This window comes from Hippopotamus amphibius, chromosome 4 (assembly GCF_030028045.1).
Source record: "Hippopotamus amphibius kiboko isolate mHipAmp2 chromosome 4, mHipAmp2.hap2, whole genome shotgun sequence".
In the NCBI taxonomy this organism is placed as follows: Eukaryota; Metazoa; Chordata; class Mammalia; order Artiodactyla; family Hippopotamidae; genus Hippopotamus; species Hippopotamus amphibius.
In genome coordinates this window covers 43,627,980-43,653,858 of record NC_080189.1, presented here as the reverse complement: position 1 = coordinate 43,653,858, position 25,879 = coordinate 43,627,980, and the positions used below count along the sequence as shown (strand labels likewise).

Sequence of the window (25,879 nt, the reverse complement as noted above, 5' to 3'; positions counted from 1 at the left end):
AAGGTAAGCACTAAATATTAGTCCTTCTTCCCTTTCTTCTTCTGAGTCCTCCATTTGCTTCCCTGTCAGAACAGAAAGCAAAGCTGTATTTTGTTTTAAGCTTTAAGCAAAGTGTACCTGTCTAAGATTTCCTGAGCCTTATAATCCTGTAGTAGATGGAGAGTGTTGTTTTAGTTACTGAGTGGGGAAACCAGATGAGAGGAAGCCACTTCTTCAGCTTCCTCCCTCTCCACTCCTGCTGCTACAAACACAAGGGCAAGTCAAGGTCCAGAGTGGGGAATCCAGTTTACACTTCCGCCCCACTCGACTCTCAGTCAGTCTTAGTGCCTGTTAAATAAGCTCTAAGTGGAGATGATCAGAAGCCAGTTAATTCACTGCTGACTTTGTTTAGGGAGCAAGATTTATTGCCATACTTCCTAAACTTGTCTTTTGATTCTTTCTTCCGTACAAAAACCAGTGCTCTGCCCATCAGAACATGAGACTACTACAGTTATACAAATCCAAGAAGCTCCATCAACATCTTAGAATAGAGCACCCCAGCCTCTGCAATTTCCACATATTCAAAACACTATGCAGGGGTCTAAGTAAAAAAACAAAGAATCTTGAAGCAACGTTCATCATTAGCTTGGGGAAAAAAAGTCACAAAATAATTTTATGTTCTAGTAACCTACAGGTGTTTCAGGCTGGCATCACTGAACTGGAGAATCAGAGAGTGAACCCTCAGGCAATAAAGAATATCCCAATGCTGGGGGAAATCTCTGCCAAGAAACTGAGTCCTTCTGACTGCAGATGTCAGTCCACCATTCATTTATAGCAATGTCTTCATCAAACTGTCATGAGACATGCTTATGAATTTGTCTTAAATCTATATAATAAAGCTAAAGGTTATGTGTATAAGTTTCATATATATTCTTATGTTCATAAGGACTTAAAGCATTTTCTAAATTATCACTCAATAACATTTTCTGTAGATCCTGACTAAATTCAAGTCACTTGGGACATATTCACTGGAAAATCATTCAACAATAAGCAATTATTTGAGTTTCCCTGTGCGCAATGCTTGATAGATACTGTGTCACAGAAATATTTTTACTCCTAAGTCAATATTTAATCATTTTGTCTTAACACCCTTGTGTATTACTGAAAAACATGGTGAATGAGTATGATTAAGCCATAGATACAGCAGTCTCCTGAAGACTTCTGTTTAAAGAGTAGTGAGAATTTTAAAAATAATAGTATTCCATATAATATCCTTGACGTCTAATAAAAATACTCCTTTCTGTATTCCTCATGGGGTGAATGCTTTGGTATTTTAATAGCAAGCTGTCATCTGCTGTCTAGTCACCCAAGTGCAACATTTCTAAACAGTCGACATTAGAATTCACATTTGCTTTTAAAATCTTACTAACTCTTATTGTTCTACTCTGCTTAGTGAACTTCCCTGCGGAAATAGATATTAAAACTATAAACCCAAGAGAATATGGGTCACCGTAAAGGTAATTATTTTCCCACTCAAATAAGACGCAAAACAGCAAGAAAGAAGCTTCACTGTAAGTTGATGCTGGGAGGGGGTCCCCTCTATCACAGGATATGGTATGGTGCAGAGATACGGCATGGACAAAGCTGTCTGCCTTCATTATAAAGAGACTCTTCATTATTTGGTTTCAGACTCTATGTGTCTTTTGAAAGAAAATACATCTAACTTTAAATAAAAGTTTCTCAAAAAACCATCAAAGGCAAATATGAACAATCTGGGAAATTACGAACAAGTGCCAATACTTTAAGGTAATCTGCACATGCAAATCATTATAAAATAAATAAATATTTATAATGACAAGAAAAGAAAAAACTCCAAATAATTATCAAAAAAGTTTTTTCTGCTGACACTTTGCTAAATATTATACACATCTCACACATACAACTAGTAAAGCACTTGCCACAAGACCAAATTAATGTCTTATGAATATAAAATATTGTATTGAGTACTCACTTGGATCTTCTTATACACCAGGACTCTTCCAGAATATAGTAATTCACTTGTAACTTGATCAATTCTTGCTTTACTTCTTCAGCTGCTTTTCGACTGTACATTGAATATACTATTTTCGTTCTGGCTCTTTAAAGAAAAAAAATTGGGCAGAAGATTTTCAAGATCAAAAGAATGCAATCAACCTATTTGGACAAAACCACTGACTGGAACTAGAAGAAAGACTCTACAGAAGAATCACGTCAAGAGAACACTGCTCACAGGAGTTCGTGCTAAGAGGCATCGAGGAGGTCAATCAAAAACAGCACAAGTAGCACAGGAGTCCTGAGAGGAAAAGTTCAGTTTAATGAATCTCTTCATTTCCAAACTTAGTCTTTTGGTTTGTTTGATTGCTTGTTTTTTTTTTTAATTCTCCATTACTCTATCACAAATAAGAGTATGAGCTATACAGAAACAAATACAGGACTACTTTAAAGGTGCAACAGTCCTAACTTTGAGAACCAACAATTAGCATTAAATGGTGCTGCATTTTATTCCTCATTTAAAAAAAAAATTAAATTTACTCAACACAATTGCTCTGGAAATTAGTTTGCTAAAATTGATTTTTTTAAAAAAGCTTTTTATTTATAAAAGGTATGTCTTGCTGTTACACAAAATAACGTATGAATAAGGATTCATGAATCACTTAGCAAATGAATAGCTGGCCAACCTAAGAAATTGCATGAAAATTAAATCTATTTCCTTTACAAAGAGAACACAACACTCTAACTTATGAAAAAATAGTTAAAAAAAAAACAAAAAAAAACCCCAATATCATTCTAGTAGGCTATATTGGTGAAAATCAGAAAAAAAAGCCTTCTTTGAATGGGATTCCATTTCAACTGATCCCTCAGAATTCAAGAAAAATAGCCTATAAAAAAACCTTAATAAAAACTATAGGCTAATGAATCTTCTGGGGAACTTAAAGGTGATGATAACTAATAAGGCCCTGGGTGTTTTGGAGCCCTGTAACCTGCATAAAACAGACATGGTGAGATTTCTTTTTGCTGCCTAGGAGAGAAGATAACCCCAAAGATGGTAGTTTTATTGTCTTATGGGGCCTTAACAGTTTGTATTGAACTTAACTATCTTATTTCAGCATTCTTTGTCCCCAAACTCTATAAACCCCACCATATCCTTTTTGATACACTTCTTGTTATCTCACTGGTTCCCTCACTCACTGCCTATTTGTATGAAAAATCTATTTTCAACAATGAGATAATTGTTACTAACCTCAAACCTGCATCTTCATAGTGTGGATGATTCACAATGGGCCGAAGTGCAGAGAGTTTAACACTCGCCATTGTGGGCATGGCACCTGCAAACACTGCATCTGCAAAGCAGGAAGGGAGGTCTTAGGAAGATACCTGGTGAGTGTGACAAGGGGGTCTCCTGGTCTTCCCAGGTGAAAAAGCTGAGGCCAGAATCGGTACTTAAAGATTCACTGACAGAGCCAGAATGAAGTCGGGCAGCTGATAAAATGGTGGCCAGCAATCAAGCCTGGATAAACTATTTTCCTTGGAAGATAAAGCCTCATCATATGTCTCATCATTAAGGATTTCTGTTTCTTTTGTTTGTTTGTTTGTTCTTAATGTCTTTTCCTGCTTCTAGGAAAGAAGTAACAAATTGACTAGGGAAGTTTTATAGCACTAAGGAATTCTGGAAGATGATTTAATATTCAGTAACTTGATAATCAGATGACACCAAAAACATCTCCCTTTCTATACATGAATAAAGTATCACATTCCATGAGTTCATTTCAAGAAGGAATGTGAAGGGCTAAGATTAAAAATTAATTAGGATCTATGACAAAGGAGGCAAGGATATACAATGGAAAAAAGGCAGCCTCTTCAATAAGTGTTGCTGGGAAAACTGGACAGCTACATAGAAAAGAATGAAATTAGAACACTTCCTAACACCATACACAAAAATAAACTCAAAATGGATTAAAGACTTAAATGTAAGGCCAGACACTATAAAACCCCTAGAGGAAAACATAGGAAGAACACTCTTCGACGTAAATAACAGCAAGATCTTTTTTGATCCACCCCCCCTAGAATAATGGAAATAAAAACAAAAATAAATAAGTGGGACCTAATGAAATTTCCATGCTTATGCACAGCAAAGGAAACTATAAGCAAGACGAAAAGACAGCCCTCAGAATGAGAGAAAATATTTGCAAATGAATCAACAGACAAAGGATTAATCTCCAAAATATATCAACAGTTTATCCAGCTCAATAGCAAAAAAACAAATAACTCAATCAAAAAATGGGCAGAAGACCTAAATAGGCATTTCTCCAAAGGAGACATACGGATGGCCAAGAGGCACATGAAAAGCTGCTCAACATCACTCATTATTAGAGAAATGCAAATCAAAAAAACAATGAGGTATCACCTCACACTGGTTAGAATGGGCATCATCAGAAAATCTACAAACAGTAAATGCTGGAGAGGGTGTGGAGAAAAGGGAATGCTCTTGCACTGTTGGTGGGAATGTAAATTGATACAGCCACTATGGAAAACAGTATGGAGGTTCCTTGTAAAACTAAAAATAGAACTACCATATGACCCAGCAATCCCACTACTGGGCATATACCCAGAGAACACCATCATTCAAAAAGACACATGCACTCCAATCAACAGATGAATGGATAAAGAAGATGTGGTACATACATACAATGGAATATTACTCAGCTGTAAAGAAGAATGAAACTGGGACATTTTTAGAGACATGGATGGACCTACAGACTGTCATACAGAGTGAAGTGAGTCAGAAAGAGAAAAACAAATATTATATATTAACACATATATGTGGACTATAGAAAAACGGTAGAAATCAACCAGTTTGCAAGGCAGAAATAGAGACAGAGATGTAGAGAACAAACATATGGACACCAAGTGGGGAAAGCAGGGAGGGTTGGGGGGGGGGGGGAATGAATTGAGAGATTGGGATACCAAATTTTACACTCTAAATATATGCAGTTTATTGTAAAAAATAAAAAAATAAAAAATTTAAAAAAATTAATTAGGAAAATAAGCATAACAAATTATTTTCCAATGTGCCATGCAAAACTTTGGATATATTTTGAAAAAATTAGAATTTATGTAAAATAGAGAAATACAATACTGAGAAAATACATATAACATTTCCTTTGCAAACTACATAAGCAAGATTGACATCTCTCTCTTTCTGCATAATCTAGAAGCAGGACTGCTTAAAAAGATTAAAACCATTGGAAGTAACTTGGGTTAAGGATTGTGCAGTTGTACATAAAACTGTAGAGAGAACCACAGCTAAATAATATGACTTTTTTTTTTTTTACCTGGTTTAGTACTATATTTAATCCATTCTATAAGTTCTTCTTGTGGTAAATTGCTGAACTCCCCTACAATATTCCACTGAGTTTGTAGATTTGCTGAACCTTGTATCGACATTGCTGCTAACACAGCAAAAACAACAGCACCAGGATGTACTTTGCAAAAGAGCCATCCAAACAGCTGCAACCAAATTAAGAATACATTGACAACTGTTAGTACAAAGCAGCCTGCATCCAATAAGCAAAAGTACTTCCCAGAGAGGAAAACAGTCTCTGCTAGAATCCCAGATACAGGACTAATAATTCTAAGGAAAAGTTCCAAAAACAATAATGTGAGGGATCAAAAGAATTCTACCATTAGTCTTATATAGGTGGGACATGATTTAAGAAATGCTTCTCAACTTGCTCTACTCCCAGATTCGGGTAAGGCCAGGCCTACCTACATAATTTGCCAGACTCAGTGCAAAATAAAAATGTGGGTTCCTTGGGATCTCCCTGGCAGTCCAAGGGTTAAGATTCCCTGTTTCCACTGCATGGGGCACAGATTCAATCCCTGGTCAGGGAACATGCCACATGGTGTGGCCAAAATAAAAAAAAAAAAGTGGGTTCCTTGGCTGACACTTTCTAAGAAGTTCAAAACAGCACCAATAGAGCATCAATCTAGGTGCAGAGTCCCTCTGAGTGTGGGCCCCTGTGCAATCACTGCTTTCTACCATCATCTGCAGCTATTATTTATGAATTCAGTCTGCAATGAATGAGTGTTTGTTGCATGCCAAGGACTATTTTTAGAAGGTAAAAGAATAGAGATCTGCTTTGGCCTTACCCTTTAGGAAAGATTAGTACAAAACCATGAAGAACTTTAATTATAACAATTTAAAGAATTTTGGATAATTTAATGATTTTAGGGCCACTCAAAAACAAGGGCTGGGGTAAAAACTATCATGGCAGCTATAATGCCAACATAACAATCATCTCACCTGTCTTGAGCAGATCAAGGAAGCCATAACGCACATATGAGGTGTCAAGAAGAGTTTTAGTCTCATAATTAAAACGCCAAGGGCTGTATATGCTAATAGCTGCAATGCATGATAAACCAGCTAAAAGAAAGAGAAAGTATTTTTTACTCCTACTATTTGTGAAGTTTAAGAATATATTGTTAAATTGGTGAATATATAGAAAAGGGAACTTTTTCTTAGTAACAATATTTTGATTTCTGAAATAAACAAGTCTTAAAATTCACTTTCAAACTTCTCAATTTTATTAGAGGGCTAAAAGTATAAAGTCCCTAAGACAAGTGGTCCTATAATTCTGCTCAGAATCAAGCCTGGGATTTACAAAGCCCACATTTCTGAACCAGGTGGAAATATGAAATACAGTGTCATGAACTACAGTCACCATGCTATTGCTAACAGAGTAGTCCTCATCACAAGAAAAAAAAATGAGTAACTATATATGGTAATGGATGTTAACTAGACATGTGATCAGTCCACAATGTAGGCAAATTCAAATCATTATGTTGTATATCTGAAACTAACATGTCAATATACATCAATTAAAACAAACAAACAAACAAACATAGGCTGAATCACCAGGAGATGGGGAACACCAACCAGTCACATCTCTGAGGCTCAGGGCAAGGTGAGCAGAAAGGAAAGTGATCTCCAATCATGCAAAAGATACTTTGCATATGTATCTAAATGGGCTCCAGCAATGAACTGCTATTACTGTAAGGATAATCAGAGTGGCCCAAATGAGTTTCCTACCTACTTGCTTTAACAAATGAATGGTCATGATTGTTGTATTCTTGTAGAAACACATACAGGCCTATTCTGAAGTCAAGTAGTGACTTACCAATAACGTTAGAAAATGGAACTAGAAAGAAAAGTTCAGATATATACAAACACTAAAACAAGGCAAATTTTGGTGATATTAAGTCTTTACCTCTCCATGATCAAGCTGGTGTTTTCTGAAATGGAAAAAGAAATACTACCATTGACTCATTACTGAAGAACTTACTTCAGTCATGCACATTTTTATCTTACAAATATAAGTTTTACAACTTCTATAATATTCCCTCGGAACACACACATAAATCAAAATAACTAAGAGTTATAAACCAAAACTGGTGCTACAGTCTTTTAATGTAGTTTACTTTGCATATCCCACATGTCTGACTACACAGATATTTATTAGGCCAACAAGGCTCACTGGCTGCTGTGTATCAGATACCTCACTGGTAACATCCTGGCAAAGTAGGGAGCAAAAAGAAACTCTGAAGCCCTCACAGTCCCTTACCCCTACTTCCTGTCCCCAGCGGTCCCTCAGCTCCCCCCATAAACTATAGCTGCTATAGAGACAATTTAGGAAGCCACAAGATTTTTTTCAGCAGCCGCTCTGGAATATGAAAAGAGCCACACAATGCCACCTTTAGCTTTGCTTGACAGTTTTAATTTCCTAAGAAAGGATACATCTTTATAGGCCCACATATTCTCCCCATGTCTCAGCCTGGTCCCCTTCTCCACACCCTGACCCCATGTTGAGTCTTATCACAGCAGTGAGAGCAACTTTTTGAAAACGGGAATACAGGCATGCCATTCCCTTACTTAAAACTTTCCAGTTGGCTGTGGGATTTTTGTTTTGTAATTAGAATAAACTCTCAAATCCTTACCACACTACACATAGTCCTCCTAAGGTCCCCACCTCTCATCCTTGAAACTCCTCTTCTACCAGGTTCCCTACTGTGCTCCAGTCACACTAGACTAATTTCACACCTTAAAACATCAGTCACCTTTGACTCTCATATGCAGTGCCCCTTACCTTCATCACTCCCACTCCATTTCTCTGTTTTATCCTCTCATAGAAAATGAAATTTTCACTTATTGGTTTACTTTATTATCATCTGTCTCTCCTTACTAAAATTAACCCTTCAGGAGGACTGGGTACAAATCCATCCATCCACTCAATTTCATTGAGCACTGAGCAGTAAACAAGATGGAAAAAAATCTGTGCCCTCACAGAGTATACATATAAGTTGAAGGAGACAAGCAAAAAGCAAATAAACACACATCACATGGTGATAAATACTGTGGGGGGAAAAGGAAGCAGGATAAAAGATGCAGGAAGTGCTGGGTGACCGGGATGGCCTATGTTAATCACTGTGGTCACCAACTGAGTGACTTCTGGGCAAAGCCTGAAGGAGATGAGAGTCTGAGCCTGAGGATCCCTCGGGGAAGAAGAGCACTTGAGGCAGAGAGGACAGACAGCAAGCCCTCATGGCAGCAGGCTCCTGGATAGGCCACCAGCAAAGACGGCAGGATTAGAGGCGAGAAAGCGAGGAGGAAAATGAGATGAGGAAGATGCAGCAGAAGCGTGCTGACAGGAAAGTACATTCAGAGGCTCAGTATTGTGTTCACAAAATTTGAGATTCTCACTAGACGCCCAAGTAGAGGTGGCAAACAGGGAGTCATGTGTAAATCTGGAGTTCAAGGGAGAAGTCTGGATCAGAGACACAGCTGTGTGACTTAATAACACATACCTTCTCTATCCTAAACACTCATATATTTCTAAGACCTAGAACAATGCCTAGCACAGAGTTCAATCTTTTTGCTTTTTTTGAATCAATGAACAAATGATTCAATTAACCTCTAATCTAGGTAGCACACAATCTGATTTGAGGATTTGGTTTCAAAAATACTGATGCATTAGCAAACAGTAAGAATACTGGGCAAATGAAGTGAAATGGATCCTCTTTTATTCTTCTTTCATGCCAAGTAAAAATTATCAGTTACCAAAAATTATCTAGAGCATCTAGAATGTTAACATGAACATTATATTCCATTAACTCTGATCTTAAAACTATTTATTATCCCAGCTGACAGCTAAGGAAAGCAAGTCACAGAGCTAGTAAGTGGCAAAGCCAGGTCGAAATATGGGCTGGCTTCAGAGTCAATATATTTTCTACTTCATCATGCTGTCTCTATCCTACTCTACCCCCTAGGTCCTTGAATAAAGGAGATACTGGTACTCACATCTTGAGAATTAAAATGTATATCCTACTCCTCCCCTTTTTATACTGGCATATGACTTTGGTACTTACGTAAAATGAAATATCAGTGTGCCATTCTCCTTTCCAAAAAGCTCTGATCCTACCTGAATTGAAAGCCCCATGAAGCTCAGTGCTTTTCTATAATTATTTCTACATTTGCGTTATTATGGAAAAGACTGTTTTGTTTCTATGAAAAATTTCACCTTTCTCTTCCAGAGCTGCATAACTATACCTATAACCGTAACCCCTTTCTGAGTTCTCAAAAAAATTTCATCTCAATTGAAGAGAAATTTTGCCATTATATAACAGCAGCTTTTTCTTTTTCCCCAGCCCTCAAAGGCATCAAGTAGAAGCAAGGACACAGTTACAGTAAATTGTTTCTAAATGAGAAGAAGGATTGTCTCAAGAGTGCGTGCAATAATTTACCACTGGTTGGAGGTGAAAGGACAATATATAAGGCTGTATGTGTTATAAAAGAAAACATATAGACACACAAACTCAACAAAATCTGCTCCCCCCAAAAATCCCACAGAAGAATTAAATTAGAATTAAAACTTCCTTTACTTCATCTTTCAATCCCATACTTCAAATAGTTACAAGTTTTATCCTTCCATATCCCTCTTATGTACAAATATACACACAAAATCTTCATATTTTAAACAAAGTGTAATCATCCTTTATATGTTTTGTACTTTTTAAATTCAAGGATGTATGATGAAATACTTCCATAAAGAATTCCACTTTACAGCTGGGTCATATTTAAACCAATCACATACTAGTGGATATTTTGGTTGTTCTCATTTTCCACATTACACACACCACCACAATGGGCAACTCTGTACCATTATCTCTGCAATTCTGTGAGCATTTCTAGGGAATACATTTGCACTGGTGAAATTGCTGGGTTGAAGGACAGGCCCACTGTATGTTTTGCTTGTATTGTCAAACTGCCCTCCCATGCACTTCCTCCCACCCTTGCAAGCAATGGGTAGCGTTACTTTTTACAAAGTTGGTAAGTAAAAAGGTTTTCACTTTATTATGGGATTGAGCACTTTTTCATGTATCTGTAAGTTGTGCATAAATATTTACTCACTCAAGTACTATTCTTTCCTATGTGCCCGGCACTGCATAAAAACTGCTGAATTGAATAGAAATGACCCCCTCCCCATCCAGGAGATACAGGCAACACATCAGTATGTAAGTACACATGGCGCTAAATGCTGAGAGAAAGAAAAAGAATGTGATGGTGGAGAATAACAAGCAGGAGACAAGGGATCTACTCAGAAATGATGGGCAGGAAAGGCTTCTTGAAGGAGGCTGCATTTAAGCAAGGATTAGAGGAGTGAGTCATACTAACCCAGGCTGTGGGAAGCAGGGGCCATTAGGGTACAACCACTGCAAAACTGCAGAGGCAGGAAACCACTTGTCATGGTCAAAGAGCAGAAAGGAGACCTATGGGACATGAGTGTAGTGGGAAAGGGAAAATGGGAATTTTTTTTTTCTCAATTGCCTGTTTGTATCTTCACTCATTTTTCAAATGGGTTTTTAGCATTTTTCTTATTAATTTATAGAAGTTCTTTCTGTATGATGGTCATTAGTCCCTTGTCATAATTTGCAAATATTTTCCGCAAGTTGTATTTTTCTTTGAACATTGCTTACAGTATTCTACCAAACCAAAGAATTCATCTGGTCAACCTTGTCAATCTTTCCTTCTAGCTTATAGGTTTTATGTCATACTTAACAAGGTCCCTCTAACCCAAAAATTATAAAAATAATCTCTTGGTTTATTTGTGACTTTCTTTTTTTCTATATTTAAATCTTTGCTCCATCTGCAATTTATTTTATGTAAAAAGTGAAGTATGGGTCCACTTTTACATTTCCCTGATCTTCTCTCAAAAGGCTGTCCGTTGGTTCTAAAACCATCAACAGAGTAATTTGTTTTCCCTGCCAAACTGAAGCACAAAGCTGTGTCCTTCAAGTATAGATTAGATCAGATCATACTGGATGCAGTTTGGGGAATGAACAAGTGATGTGCTGAGCTCTGCATAGATAGGGAACAATGAGAAAAGCACAGAAGGGGGATGGCAACCATCGAAACAATTATCAAATGTTGAGGGTACAACATGTAACTATAAAATTAATACACTGTAAATATCTACTTAATAAACAGAGGCGGTAACAAAATCATTAATGGCATATTTACCTTACATGTGTCTGTTGTTTAGTTAAGACACCCCACATGTCACTAACAATCTGCAAATAGATTTTTAAACAGTTTATAACGGCTGTATTGGGAAAAAGAAAATTTCAAATAATATATTTTCTAAACTTTCAAACTTTTACTTACTTAAAAATATAGAAGTATGGAGATAAGAAGTAACTTAGAAAATAGTAATTACAACAACAAAATCTTACATTTGTACAGTACTTCATCATATCTATGCCCAACCCTGTTCAGGTAGGTTTTATTATCCTCATTTTATAAATGAGCAACGGGCTCAGAAGGATTAAATGATCTCCCTAAAGGTGGACAACAACTAAGAAGGGTCTTGAAACCTGACCTTTTGGCTTCCAATTCACCTTTAGTGAATTCTGCCGCACCCGGGTTGTTGGCAATGCCTCTCCTTAACTACACACACACATAACTGAAAAGCTGGCTCAGAGACTGATTAGCACAACTAACTAAACACCACGCTTTCATACTTAGCAGTCACGGGGAGGTCATCTAATCTGAAATCCGATCCCCAATGTGGAGGTCCTCTGTGACACTGCCCGATAGGTTTTAATTCAGCCCTTGGAAGAACCACCTAGCTGCTGATTAAATCTGTAACACTTTCCTAATCAGTCCAGATCAAGGCTGGTCAAAGGCCTAACTCTTAGAATTGGCCATAATTTTAAGAAGCCAAATGAGTATAATCTTATCTCCAAGTCATAGGTTTTTAAGTTTTTGAAAAGAATTGTCCTCTTTCCATTTAAGTCTTTCTTCTTTACATCAAACATCCCAGTCTCTTTAACCCAATCTAGTCATTTTCATCATCTCTAGCCACCCAGGTTGCTACCTTTTTAATACCTTCTGGATTGCCTGCATCTAGTATTTTTTTATTACCTACTGGGTGCACACCCATATAAAGAAAGCAAAGGAAGCATAGAGCACAGAGCCTGGCATACAGCAGAAACTGACTAACCATAAACTGACAAGACTTAAAAAGGGCTGTGAGACTACAAAGCTGAATACTATTCTATAACGCCCAGTGAGGAGGGTAAAGGCGCAGTCTGATTCTCACTCTTCTCTTGCTTGTTTAATAGACATGAGGTAAGGCTGGTAACAACCTCCTGACCCTCCAATTTTGCACATGTCAAAATGGAAATAATAATATCTCTGTACCCCACAATGCTGTTGAAGAACCAATTGAAATAAGGCATATGAAATGTTTTGGGAGATTATAAATATATGATGTGAATAATAATTAAAGTACAGAATACTCTACAAATATATGACACTGTACTAACACAGGAATAATAACTACAAATCAGAAAACTTTTAGGGTCTATCACTTAGTTTTCAATTACAGACTAATCCCAATTCATTCTCCTAAAACACTTATAGTTACAGAGTTCAAGTTCACTAATTCTTAAAAGAAAAGAAAGAGAGAATATTACACCACTCTTTACTAAAGATTGGAACTTCCCTGGCCTGATTTATACGTGGACTTAAAATTTCATTATCAAAGCCAAGTTGGGAGTCTATTTTATCAAGTATAGTAACATACTGTTAATATTCCATTTTTTCTTTTGATTAATAATAAACTCTATCCAGAAGTTAATGAATACTTCACAAATGACTTAGAAAGGCATATATTAAATATTTTAAGGAACTATTACATAAAAGTTAAAAGTGAGCCAGTAATAATTTACATAAGCAAAAACAATTGTATCTGGGTCAATATGATCTCTCTTATCCTATCTTTCAAAATACATAACTATCAAAACTTGAGCATCCTCTTCCTAGGTTTACTTTATGTGGGCAACCAGCACAATATTTTTAAGGCTTATAAATGTTCATCAAAGGCTATTAGCAAGAAAATACAGAATGTGTTTCAATAAATCTATATAAAATATTGTACTAGATTAACATGCAGCCTAGTATATGTAATTACTACCAAGAAATAAGAAAAGGTTCTATTATGAGAAAGTGCTCTTAAGTGATAGACTTACCTTTCTAATGACTGCAATAAACACGACAAGAACAACTGGAAGCAATAATGTCTTTGTATACCTCAGCGGAGTCTGAAATTCAGAGAGATGTTTCGTTAGAGGAAAATGTTATTTCAAATGAAATTTCAAATCACAAACCAAGTGAATTTTAAAACATGTTAGTAAAGAAACATGAACATTCACCCATCTAGGGTCCAATCTACCCACTGACTCCTAATGTAAAAATAAAGATGCATTTCCAAAGAAACAAACTTCCCCAAAACGTTGAGTTGAAAACAATGACAAATACAGTTTCCAAACACTTATAAGTGTAAAACGTAACTAGAAAGATTACGGTTCACTTTTGCACACTACTTTTCTAACTAGAGAGCTCAACATATTATTCACCTCGGGTCAGCAAAACTCCTTTAAATGTCATGAGCTTTACTGTGCATTTTATCTAGGATAAAAGTCATAACTGTGATCTCCAGATACACACACATAAAAACATACACAATAATGACCAATGTTTACAAGAGGAATAAAAACATTTTTACATTTTCTTTGGTAACAGATAAAAAACTACAGAATTTTTTTTTTTTTTTTTTTTACTAAAAAAGCCCTGTACATTGCAATTCTATACACCTCTCAATAATTTGAGATTAGCCTTAAACAACCCTGGGCTTGAAATTTCTAAATTGCAATTTATTTCCTTATTACCAACACTTTCCCTCACAAAAACAATCTTGTATCATTAAGTAAAATGATGTATGCTTTCCCCAATATGTTTATAAAGAGAAGTCTAGCTTCAACCATATTAAAAATACTGCTACATTTTAATTTTACAAAGTATACTATAAGTAGCATTTTCTGATTTCCCTCTCCTTAGTCTAATTTTCTCACTTACTAATCTGTATTAGACAAGTAATTTTGATAATTCATTACACAAAATGCACTCTTCATGAGTTAGAAATCCCATTAAAAAGAGAATTTTTACGTTTTTATTTTACTATTTACCTTTATAAATATTTGCATGTTACTAATTATTTTAAAATACATAAATATATTTCTGTTTTGTAATTTTCAAGTTATGTTTTAACCTATGCAAAAATCATATAACTAAGTATTCTTTTTATAGATATAAACTTTCAGATTTTACTTATTTTTTTGACCGTGCTGCATGGCACACGGGATTTTAGTTCCCTGACCAGGGATTGAAACTGCGCCCCTCCCCACAATCCTCACCCCAGCCCCTGGCAGTAGGAGTGCAGAGTCTTAACTACTGGACCACCAAGGAAGTCCCCTAAAACTACTTTATTATTTTAAAAATTAGACATTTGCTAACAATAAATATAACAGATGTTTACCTTAAAAAGGAAGTATGTCAAAATTGTGTTAAAAGTATTTAACAAAATTTAATAAAGAGTACAATTTTAACATTATATTTCAAAAGTTTATTTAAAAGGTGTTTTTTGAATATTTCTTTTAAAAAGAAAATAACATTAGCATCAGATTTTCATAGCAACACTTCACTTTAGACCAGAAGATACTAGAGTAATTTACTTGGGATACTCAAGGAAAGATATGTGAGCCAAAGATTTTGTATCTAGCCAAAATGACCTTCACACATAAAAGCCACTGATAAAATATTTTGAGGGGCTTCCTAGGTGGTGCAGTGGTTGAGAATCCACCTGCCAATGCAGGGGACATGAGTGGGATCCCTGCTCCAGGAAGATCCCACATGCCGCGGAGCAACTAAGCCCGTGTGCCACAACTACTGAGCCTGCGCTTTAGAGCCCGTGAGCCGCAACTATTGAGCCCATGTGCTGCAACTACTGAAGCCCACGTGCCTAGAGCCCATGCTGCGCAACAAGAGAAGCCACAGCAATGAGGAGCCCGCGCACCGCAACAAAGAGTAGCCCCTACTCACCGCAACTAAGAAGAAAGCCCGCGCACAGCAAAAAAAAAAAAGACCCAACACAGGCAATAAAATAATAAATAATAAAAAAAAAATATATATATATATATATATTTTGAGCATGTAAAAATTCAGGGATTACTGTTCCCATGAGCCCTTCCTGAGGAATCCACTGGAGAGCAAGCTTCACACAGCCAAGAAATGTGTTCTTCAATCCGAGAACTTGTAGTGAGCGCTGAAAACAATGACCTACAGAACTACGACACTGCTGGGCACATAAAGGTGACCAAACAGTATGAGAGGTTATATGTGCTGACAATGAAGATACAATGGAACTCTTAAAAATGGGGTAAGAGGAGGAGAGTATATAAGAAGTAAAATAATCTCCCTGATTATAGTATTACAATAAATTAGAAATGGGTGGGAATAGGCAAGGGGCAAGAAATGACTAGCTAAGTTCAGTATAACTCTCAGGAGGAAACTGATGAAGAGACTAAGGTTAATATATACAAGTGTTAATACAAAGGAAACAAAATTATAAAACTCCCTCAGTGCCAAAAGATACACCAGAGAGAGGGTATGCACAAGAACATATGCAAAGGAAACAAACCACACGGTTAGAGGTGTGTGTGTGTGTGTGCGCCTGCGAGTGTGTTTCTATTAGAATTATATTATTTTAATATTTCTTAAAATTGTTGATTTTGTTCTAAGCATAAAAGTTATATATGCTCATTGTGAAAACTAGAAAATGGAGAAAAAATAAATGTGACAATGAATTTCACATTTTAATCAGTTATCAGCATTTCCTCCCTGATGGACTGTGTGTTCACATCCTTTGCCCATTTCTGCATATGTGGGGGGGGAAGGCGTGGGGTTGTGTTTTTGGTGCTGGGAAAGGGTGAGAGCCCTTGGTTATTTTTTTTAATTGATTTGAACAAGCTCCTATACTAATTATATTAATCTCTAGTTTCATTTATTATATTTATGGTAAGAATCATTCCAGTTAGTCATTTGCTTTTTAATTTTTATAATATTTAATGTATAGATGTTTTAAGTTAAATGCAGACAAATCTATTAATCATTCTCATATGTTTTGCAACTCACATTATGCTCATTAAAAAATGAAGTTAATATTCACTGAAATGTTTCTCAAATTAATTTTTCAGGCTTCATTTATATTTAACACATTAACTGAAATGAAGTTTGGTGTCGAATATGATATAAGGCTTTAATCTGACTCCTCACCCCAATTCAATTTTTCAAATAATATTCATGAAACAATGCATATTTTAATCCATTTATTGATATCTGTGGTGCTCTCTTCATTGCATACTAAGTACATACACATAAGCATAGTTAAGGACATACACATGGGTCTATCCAGCATTGTCTGTTTTTGGCCATAATGTTCCTGTCTTGGTATCCTTGTACTTTACTGTTTCTTTCCATCTTCATATCTAAAAGGCAAAGATCCCCCTCACTGTTTTTACTTTCTTTTAATAGCACAACACAACTAAAACATGATTATTATAGAAAATTTAGAAGATGCAAATTACAAAAAAAGTTAACCACTGATTCTTGCTCCACCAAAAAAACCACTGTTAAAATTTTGGCCTCCCACTCTATTTATGTGTGCTAATTATAGGTCAACAGACCAGACCATTTTGCTCATCCCATCACACGCCTTAAGTGTCTTTCCATATCAGGGTGATATCATGTTAAATTCCTTCCTCTTCCCACCATGTGGATGTGCCACACGACAGATGCCCTCCCGGAACTGGCGCTACCCTCTGTCTCTACAGCACGGTTCCTGTGAGGGGGCGAGGACACCTATGGAGGTGAGCAATGGCAGGCTGAACACAGCTTTGCCATTTTCTTCAAAGTGACGGACAGCATACTTATGCCTCAGTAATTAACAATTTCTTATATCACATACATGCTTCACACTCTCAGGTTGCAGCGGCGTGTATATCCTCAATAATGTTAAAGGATTTCCAATGAGTCCTAATTTCTCTGCTGATGTCTATAGTCTATTTCCTTTACCACCTTCCTGAAAGAGTCTTGATCTGCTATAAGCATGCATTTTAATGTCTTGCAAGATATTTTTCCTTAGTTTCTTTCAGCAGGTTCAGCACTATCATTTGTATGCTTTTTATCAGCCATTATGTATCAAAACCATTTGCCAGAACACAGGAAATTAAGACTGACTGGTCAGTGGAGTAAACAGTGCATCTGCAGGACAGGCTCAACTCAGAATGTCTCACTGATAGGTGGGCTATGTGGCACACTCTCCTCCACTGGTCTGTAATTCAGGACACGGGCTGACCCAGTGGGGATTGGGAAAAATGAACGTGTCACCAGAGGACTGTTGGCCAGTATCACACACACAGACACACAGACAGACACATAGGTTGGAAGAAAAACGTCTCAGATAATAAAATATCATCATAAATCCAGGCCCCATGGGTGGTGTGAAAAAAGACATATATACACATGTCTGTTTAACCAAACTAGCTCACAAAGCATTGCAAAATAGTATTAAATATAAAATATCTTAAAAAATCAAAGTACTTTCCCATGTATCTCCTTTCATCCTCACAACATGTATTTGTAGCATACTACCAGAGACTAGTAAGCTACAACTCAAAAAATGAGAGTCATTTGTTCAAGAACATCAAGTAATATTGCAGACTTCTGTCTCACAATCCACTAAACTACTCTCTGGTTTCCTTCTAAACACCTGAATACAGTTTGAGAAAGAAAGATGTTGTCAGAATTAAAAACTTATATTCAATGATATTTCAAAGCAATGAGATCATGCAAACAAACAACCACAAAGTGAGTGGAAACCTAAAAGCTTGAGAGCTTCACTGAATTAATGCTTATCCTTAAAAAAGAGGTGACCTGAAATGCCTCTGTATTTACTCATCCTAAAAACTACTGCTAGACTGAATGGATGTTTCTAAATTATTAAAATGAAAAAGGACCATATATTTCAGGAAGCTGTACTAATGTAAATAGGAACATCTTCCTTTAAGCTGCCAGGTATTCCTTTTCCCTCAAACTGAGATAAGAGCACAGAGGTAAGAATCTGAGCAACAGAGTACCTTTATGAAAAATGAATGGACCAAAACCTAAGGAAAGAAAAGGAGAAATCACATCTTACCTCCTTCTCCATAAAGTCAAACTCTGCTGCACAGGTATACAATAAAGTGTCAAAATCCTTGTAACTGAAGAATTTTGATGTTAATAAGTTGCCAATATGAGCCTAGTAATGAATAAAGGGAGGTACCATTAGATTATGCCATATATTGTAATAACACATTTTAATCTTAATAGTACCTAAAAATAGTTTCCACGGCATGACAGAGCTCGCTGTTCTCACACCTGGCTGCTTCTGGACCCTCCAACTTCAGTCTCCCTTCTTTTGCTGACAAGTGATAGCTACAACACCACCCTGCCTTCCACACTCCATCATCAACATTCCAAAGGCTTTTATTTTTGGGTTTTCCCTGCTCAAGGCGTTAAACCTGGTGAAATACACTACACAGTATCAGGTGGGCTTGGTAACACACACAGGCATCTGTCAATCACAAAGCGGCAATGTGTGATAAAGAAAAGCAAACGTTCATTCAGATTTCTGAAAGGGGACTGAAAAGACTTTTTGAAAAAAGTAGAAAATGGATAGGCCTTGGAATAAAACACGTTCTGACTGACAGTCAGCATCTGTGTAATACTTCACAAGCCACCGAGCGCTGCTCACACCTATATCACTTCACCCACTATCCATGAGGAAGCTGGAATTGTTTTCATTTAACAAATGAGAAAACATCTGCCAAACTTTCAATCCATCATTGCCTAAAAGAGCAAGAACCATAGGAAAGGGGATAAATTATACCTGAAACAAATCATGACTAAAACCCTAAACAATGCATAAATGAAGTGGGGGTGGTGGTCAGGGAGTGAGTAGGAACTAAAGGGTGGTGGGATGTGCTGAAGAATCTCAAATGCTCTGTCTCCTGGGGAAGAAATGTATGCTGATAAGTTTTAGAAATCAACAGGGAGAATCTATAGACCTAAAATAGCATATGTAAACTACCTATCCAATGAAAGGGAAAAAAACCTAAAAAGAAAGCAAAATGGTTGGAAAATCTCAAATAAAATGAAAGAAGTAAGTTCTAATATAATGATAACTGCCATAAATGTAAAGAGCTTAAATTCATTAATTAAAGGACAGATGCTCAAGTTGGATTTAAGGGAAAAAAATTCAGTATAATATTGTCTACAAAAGACATACTTAAAATAAAAGTATACAGAAAAGTTGAAAACAGAAGAGAACAGGATATACCAGATAAAATGAATCAAAGAAATCTGGGTTAGCAATTGTAATGTCTCACAAAACTAAATTCAAACAAAAATATGTGAAAAAAGAACAAAAATTACATTATATGCTAATAAAACAAACAGCAAAGCAAGTTTACACATATCATGAACATATTTGCAGTTGAGTATAGATTCAAAGTGCATAAAAGCACAACTGAAAAAACCTGTAGGAAGAAAAAAATAACATTTCATTGGAAATGTTAACTATTTCCCTCTAAAGTAGAAAAAGCAGATAGATGTTAACATAAAATCTGAATAATAATAAGCTCACAAACAGAGAATACAAACTTCAAAAATAGAGACTACAGGTTATCTCAAACACAAGTAAAATTTTTTAACGTTCACATCCTATTCTACAGTAAATTTCAATGAATTTCTATAATGCAAATTATTTTTTTCTAATCATAAATGCAGCAAAATTGGAACATGATAACCAGGCTTTAAAAATTCTTTCAGCTAGAAACTAAATAACATAAAACTTATCTTCAGATTAAGAAAGAAAATCACACAATAGTTCATCTGTAAGACACAGAAAAAAGTACTACTTATACGGAAATTTATAGATTCAAAATGCATTTATCAGAATATAAGAGAGGTGAAAACAAAAGAGCCAAGCACTCTCCCTCAAGCATCAGAAAAAGCTACAGAACAATTCCAAAGAAATGAGAAGAAAAGAAATGAGGATGACGGAATTCAATTACAAAGAGAAATATAACAAAACCAAAAAGGACTTTAAAAAAGTGATACTTTGAAAATATTAATAAAGTAGAAAAAATATCAAAAAAGTAAAAAGCAGCTCTTTATAGATTAATGTAATATTGATTCCAAATCCAAATATGGAAAATTAAAGAGCATAAAAGACAATTTCACATATATGCAAAAATTTTCAATAAGAATTTTTCACTAACTGAATCCTACAATAATTTAAAAAAAACATGATCTATTTGATGACATACATGAAACGGGTGAGTTTCCTCTAAACACATAAACTACCAATAACTTCCTAAAGAAAGTGGATTTGTAGTATAAAATCCTCCCGTGAACAAAACTCCAGATCCTGAGGCCTTAACTGTCGAATTCTAACAAACATTTAAGGAAGAAATAACATCAATTCTACAAAAATTCTCACTGAAAATAGGAGATTGAACACTTTTCAATAATTTTAGGAAGTTAGCATTACCTTGAAACTAAAATCGTGCAAAAACATTACAAGAAAATAAAACTACAGACTTATATCCCCATAACTATCAGCAAAAGTCCTTAAAAATATTAGCCAACCAAATCCAGCAATATTTAGAAAAACTAATACATTGTAAACAAGTGAGGTTATGTGAGAAATACAAGGTTGGATCAACACTCAAAAATCAGTGAATATGGGGACTTCCAGATATGGCAGAGGAAGAAGTTAGTAAATCCCCTCTTCCAATAAAAACTGTGAAATTGGACAAAACTGTCAAAAACTATATTAGGTTCAAGAAACTGATCAAAAGGAAAATGAATGGACAAACACACACTCATAAAAAAACTGATGAACTCTGGGTGAAAGCAGTGGGAGTCTGTGGCATTGTTGCTTTGGCTGCTCCCACCCACCATTACATCACCACTGCTTCCTCAGCTCAGTCAGCCCAGTGGTCCTACCTAGGTGGGGCTAGCCATGAAAAGCAGAACCTGTGCTACTGTAAGGAGCTGACTTGTTTGGGGGCAGAGAGCAAAAAATCTATGCACTGTCAATAAAAGCAGCAAACAGTAGGAAATGAAAGGCAGAAGCTCACAGCTCTGCCAGCTTAGGATTACAGTACTGGTTTGGTGAAGAGCAGACTGGCAGACTAGCTACACATCTTAAACAGATTCAGAAAAGGAGACAATCAATGAGGGGAGATAAGTTCCCACATCCCTGGTGGACTGGAAAGTTGTCCACAGACACTGGGGGACCCAAGAGAGCCCAAGCTCTCTACAAATCTATGACTGGGAGGTGGTATGCATATTCATGGAAGATCCAGAAGGTGGACATGGCAGAAAGGAATAGATGAGACAAACCTGATGTTCAGATGAGAGTTAACACAGTAGGTTTGAAGGGGATCCTTTGAAAAACCTGCTTGCAAGGCTGACCTTTGGCTGGCATCAGGGAACTTAGATTCTGGAAGGCTCCCACCACCATAAATGATAATAGTGGCTTATACCGAACACCTACATTCCTTCTGGGAGTTTGGAATTTTGATAACGTGCTAGGCAGAGGGTGCCTAGGTCACCAGCCCCCAATAAAAACCTTGGGGCACTAAGTACTGAGCTTCCCTGACAAACAACAACATCAGGTTTTTACCAAGAAGAGTGTTGATAGGAGCAAGGATGGGAAATCCAGGATAGACGGAGAAATGCCTCACTGGGTTCCTAAAGGACAGGAAGTGGAGAAGGGTAGGTGGAAATGCTTTCCAAGAGCTGTGTGGCCTTGCCATTCTCTTCCTTTGACCAATGTCAAAATTAAGAATTTATGACCTGATGTCCTTGATCAATGTTACAGATTTCTAGCAATGCTAAAGCTGCAACTAATTTATTTCTGATTTGGAGAAAACTTTGTACAGCATTTTTTTGGGAGGGGAGCAGGGGGCCCTTGTGCAACATCAGGCTATGATAGAAATGACAATAGTCACTTTAACCTGAATTAACACTTTAACTGGCTTATCTTTCCCCGGTGAGTAGACAGATTCTATAAACCTAGGACTTGGGCTATTTCCCTTCGCTTCCTGCTTAGTCTCTGCATCCTGGCTGACTCAATCACTTTTTAGCACTCATCTTCACAGCTGACTTCTAGGAGCCTTTCCTGACTCCTCCTATGTATTCCTACAGCACTCTGTACTTATTTTTTTAATGAATTTTTTAAAAATACACTTTGAACTTTTTAAATTTTATTTTATATTTTTATTTTATTTTTGGCCATGCCATACAGCATGCAGGATCTTTAGTTCCCCAACCAGGGATAGAACCCGTGCCTCCTGCAGTGGAAGCATGGAGTCTTAACCACTGGACCACCAGGGAAGTCCCACTCTGCACTTATTTTTATTAGAGCTTTCATTACACCATATTATAGTTGCTAGAAATTGTTCTTATCTCCCACTAGACCACATCTTATTCACTTCTGTATCTCCAGGATGCATTCTACTGCCAGGCACATAGGAGGTACATTGAATGACTGAATAAATAAATAAATGCATTTTAGGCTACACTTTTAAACTTTTAAAATATCTTTCCACAGGTGGTAGACCACCCTTTTAATAGCCCAGTTGTTTTTCAATCTTTTTTAAGCAAACAATTCCTTTGTTCATATGAAAACCTATATGAATGTCCACTATGTAAGCGATTAAAGCTAGACTACCCTGGGTGAAGAGGAGCTGTCAGGGGGACTGGGAAGTAGATGGACCCCACCAAAGCATCCTTGAAGTCCCAGAACTTCACAGAACTCAGTTTCACAACTTTAATCTATTACAGAAGCAAGAAAGATAGTCAATTAAAATAAATGATGGGAAAGAATATGTGGTTTACTTTACTCTTTCCATGTTGGTTGGTGTCCTGCTCTTTCTTTTAATTTAATTAATGTGCTTACCAAAACATCAAAATAAAATAAGCAAAGCAAAATTATAGATAGGGTGAATCTTTACAATTATAAAGCAGAACTCTTCTCATTTTATTATCTCTCCTACCCAAATACCAAAAAAAAAAAAGCAGAACAGATAACAGTAATAAAAATGTCTCTTAATAAGACTAACTTGGATTAAACTACCAATAAAGGCTTATAAATAAATCTTTCACAAGCACTGACCAGAAAACTGGAAGAAAAAAAGAATGAGTCTATAATATGATCTATTGTTTAAGAGGCTCTGAAGGTGGCATCTTTATCTGTTACAAAAGGGGATTTTAAAGAAACCATAGAAAAATGACTGTACAGGCCTTAAAATCTGAACTTAAGTCTCTACTGCTTTCTTACCTTAAAATTTTAAAATCTTCGTGATACAGAAAAACCAATAAAATAAGAAAGTTGCGTCAAGAAATTAATTTTGGAGAACAGACTATAGCTATACTATAGCCACATTTACTTTCTATTATAGTAAATAGATAAAATAACAGGTGAATAGACTTCACCTTAGAATTTGGCTTAAATAGTGGCACTTTAACAACTCTAGCAACTCATTCTTTGCCTGCTTGATTTATTTCAAGTCTTTCAAGTTTAAGCAAAAATGCACTTACATCATCTGCAATGCCAAAGATTTTAGATGTCAAATACTTGAGTATGACAGTTCCAAATAGCCAAAAACATCCTTGGATAACCTACAAAAAAAAATATAGCAAAACAAAACTAAACTGATGCATCACACAGCTATTGCATAGACATAGCCTAGGAAGAAAAAAATAATGCTTTAATCACATGTGAAGTAATTATCTCTATATCCAAGAGAAAATGCTAAAAAAAAAAACAAAAAAACACCTTATATTAAAATAAAGAATGTTACTCCAGGGGCTAACACCAAAAAGAAAAATATACACAATCTTGTTATCAAAATTAATATATTTTATAGGAGATTTATACATCAATTGCCATTAAATTCCCCTTCTACTAACAGTCTCTCACACATGCACTGCTCCTCAGAAAAAAACATGGGTAGTAAAATACATAAAACTGAAATTCTTTAACTACCTATCCAATACTAATCTTAACTTACTTCACTAAAAGAGCAATTTGGCACATTAAAATTGGGCCCTAATACATTATAAAACTGTTAGATCCCCTGCATTATATAGACCAGTTCCTTGAAAGTAAAACATAAAACCAATGATATATTTTAAAGAAGGAAAAACATTCGAATAGACTGATTCTTACCCATAAACTAAGTTCAGATACATTTATTTTCAGGAAATGTGGTTTCATTGCCAGTAAACCCTGCATGGAGAAAATAACATAGCATACAGTTAATACTTATAGACACAAATTCAGGTACCAAAAAAATACTTCTAAATAATAAGACTCTCAAGAATCTAAAATTCAGCACACTTTTGATATTTCACATAGAATCACCACAAGCTCATCTGATTTCAAGAATCCCTGTTTTGTCCAGAGTATTTTAGGTCAGTCACTTTGTAAAGCTGAAAACAGAAGCTCCATATGTAAGTTTCTATGATTGATTTCTATGACTGGTTCTGATTTACCTAAGAACCAAGAAGCATATAATAATTTCAGAATTTTAGACAGGTGTCTTTAGTTATAAGATTTTCCTGAAGTTAAATATTACTAACTCCTTGAATAAACTACAAATGAGTTTTTAACAGATCAACTAAGTACTTCTCCTCTATCAAATCTTATTTCTTTCCAGGTACATAATGGACTCCCAAAGCATAGTACCTATACAGATCTAAATCTACTTCAAACTTGGCAAAAATGTGGTTAGAGATCAAAACATAAATACATGAACTCGAATCTTTTCAGAAGTTTCTGAATATCTAAGAACACAAAATGTGTTACAATTAAGGTTTCAAAGTGATAACCAGAAATAAAAACAGGCAAATGTCTGTTTATAGTTAAATATGCAGAATCATGCTATATTCTGTAACTGTTGCCATCATTTATTTTTATACACCAAAATACATGAAATATGCATAATGCTTAATCCATACCTGAGACACACCTCAGTGTCAAGCACCTAGTAGGAAACCTGACACACTGTAGGTGCTCAACAGAACTGAAGGGAAATTTCCTGCAAAATGTACTTAAGATTACATTTTATTGATAGGCAATCTTCCATCCAATGGCTTCCCTGTACACAAGTACCAAAAATCATGTATCAGTACTCTACCCTGAGTAATAGCAGGATTTCCCCATGTACACATGTAAATATAGAAATGAGTCCATTGTCACATTTCCTAACTACAAACAGAATTCAGGACTGTAAGAACTATCACTAATCTCAAAGCACAGCAACTCAATTAATGAGTTTTTTTGTCTTTGTT

The 25,879-nt window shown here is 35.9% G+C and overlaps 1 protein-coding gene across 5 annotated transcripts in view; it reads right to left on the bottom strand.

The window, feature by feature from the left end:
• Positions 1-25,879, bottom strand: part of DPY19L1 (dpy-19 like C-mannosyltransferase 1) — a 95,418-nt gene that overhangs the window by 7,359 nt on the left and 62,180 nt on the right. For all 5 annotated transcript variants that reach the window (XR_009053323.1, XM_057733210.1, XM_057733211.1 and 2 more), the window contains 10 exons: positions 24,756-24,815; positions 24,125-24,205; positions 18,669-18,770; positions 13,606-13,677; positions 11,594-11,643; positions 7,287-7,311; positions 6,323-6,442; positions 5,352-5,526; positions 3,260-3,359; positions 1,991-2,116 (listed from right to left, as the gene is read on the bottom strand). Coding sequence is in view for 4 of the 5 variants with exons in the window: in XM_057733210.1 (XP_057589193.1) it covers positions 1,991-2,116; positions 3,260-3,359; positions 5,352-5,526; positions 6,323-6,442; positions 7,287-7,311; positions 11,594-11,643; positions 13,606-13,677; positions 18,669-18,770; positions 24,125-24,205; positions 24,756-24,815 (911 nt within the window). In the remaining variant the exon portion in view is untranslated. The remainder of the gene's footprint in view (positions 1-1,990; positions 2,117-3,259; positions 3,360-5,351; positions 5,527-6,322; positions 6,443-7,286; positions 7,312-11,593; positions 11,644-13,605; positions 13,678-18,668; positions 18,771-24,124; positions 24,206-24,755; positions 24,816-25,879) is intronic.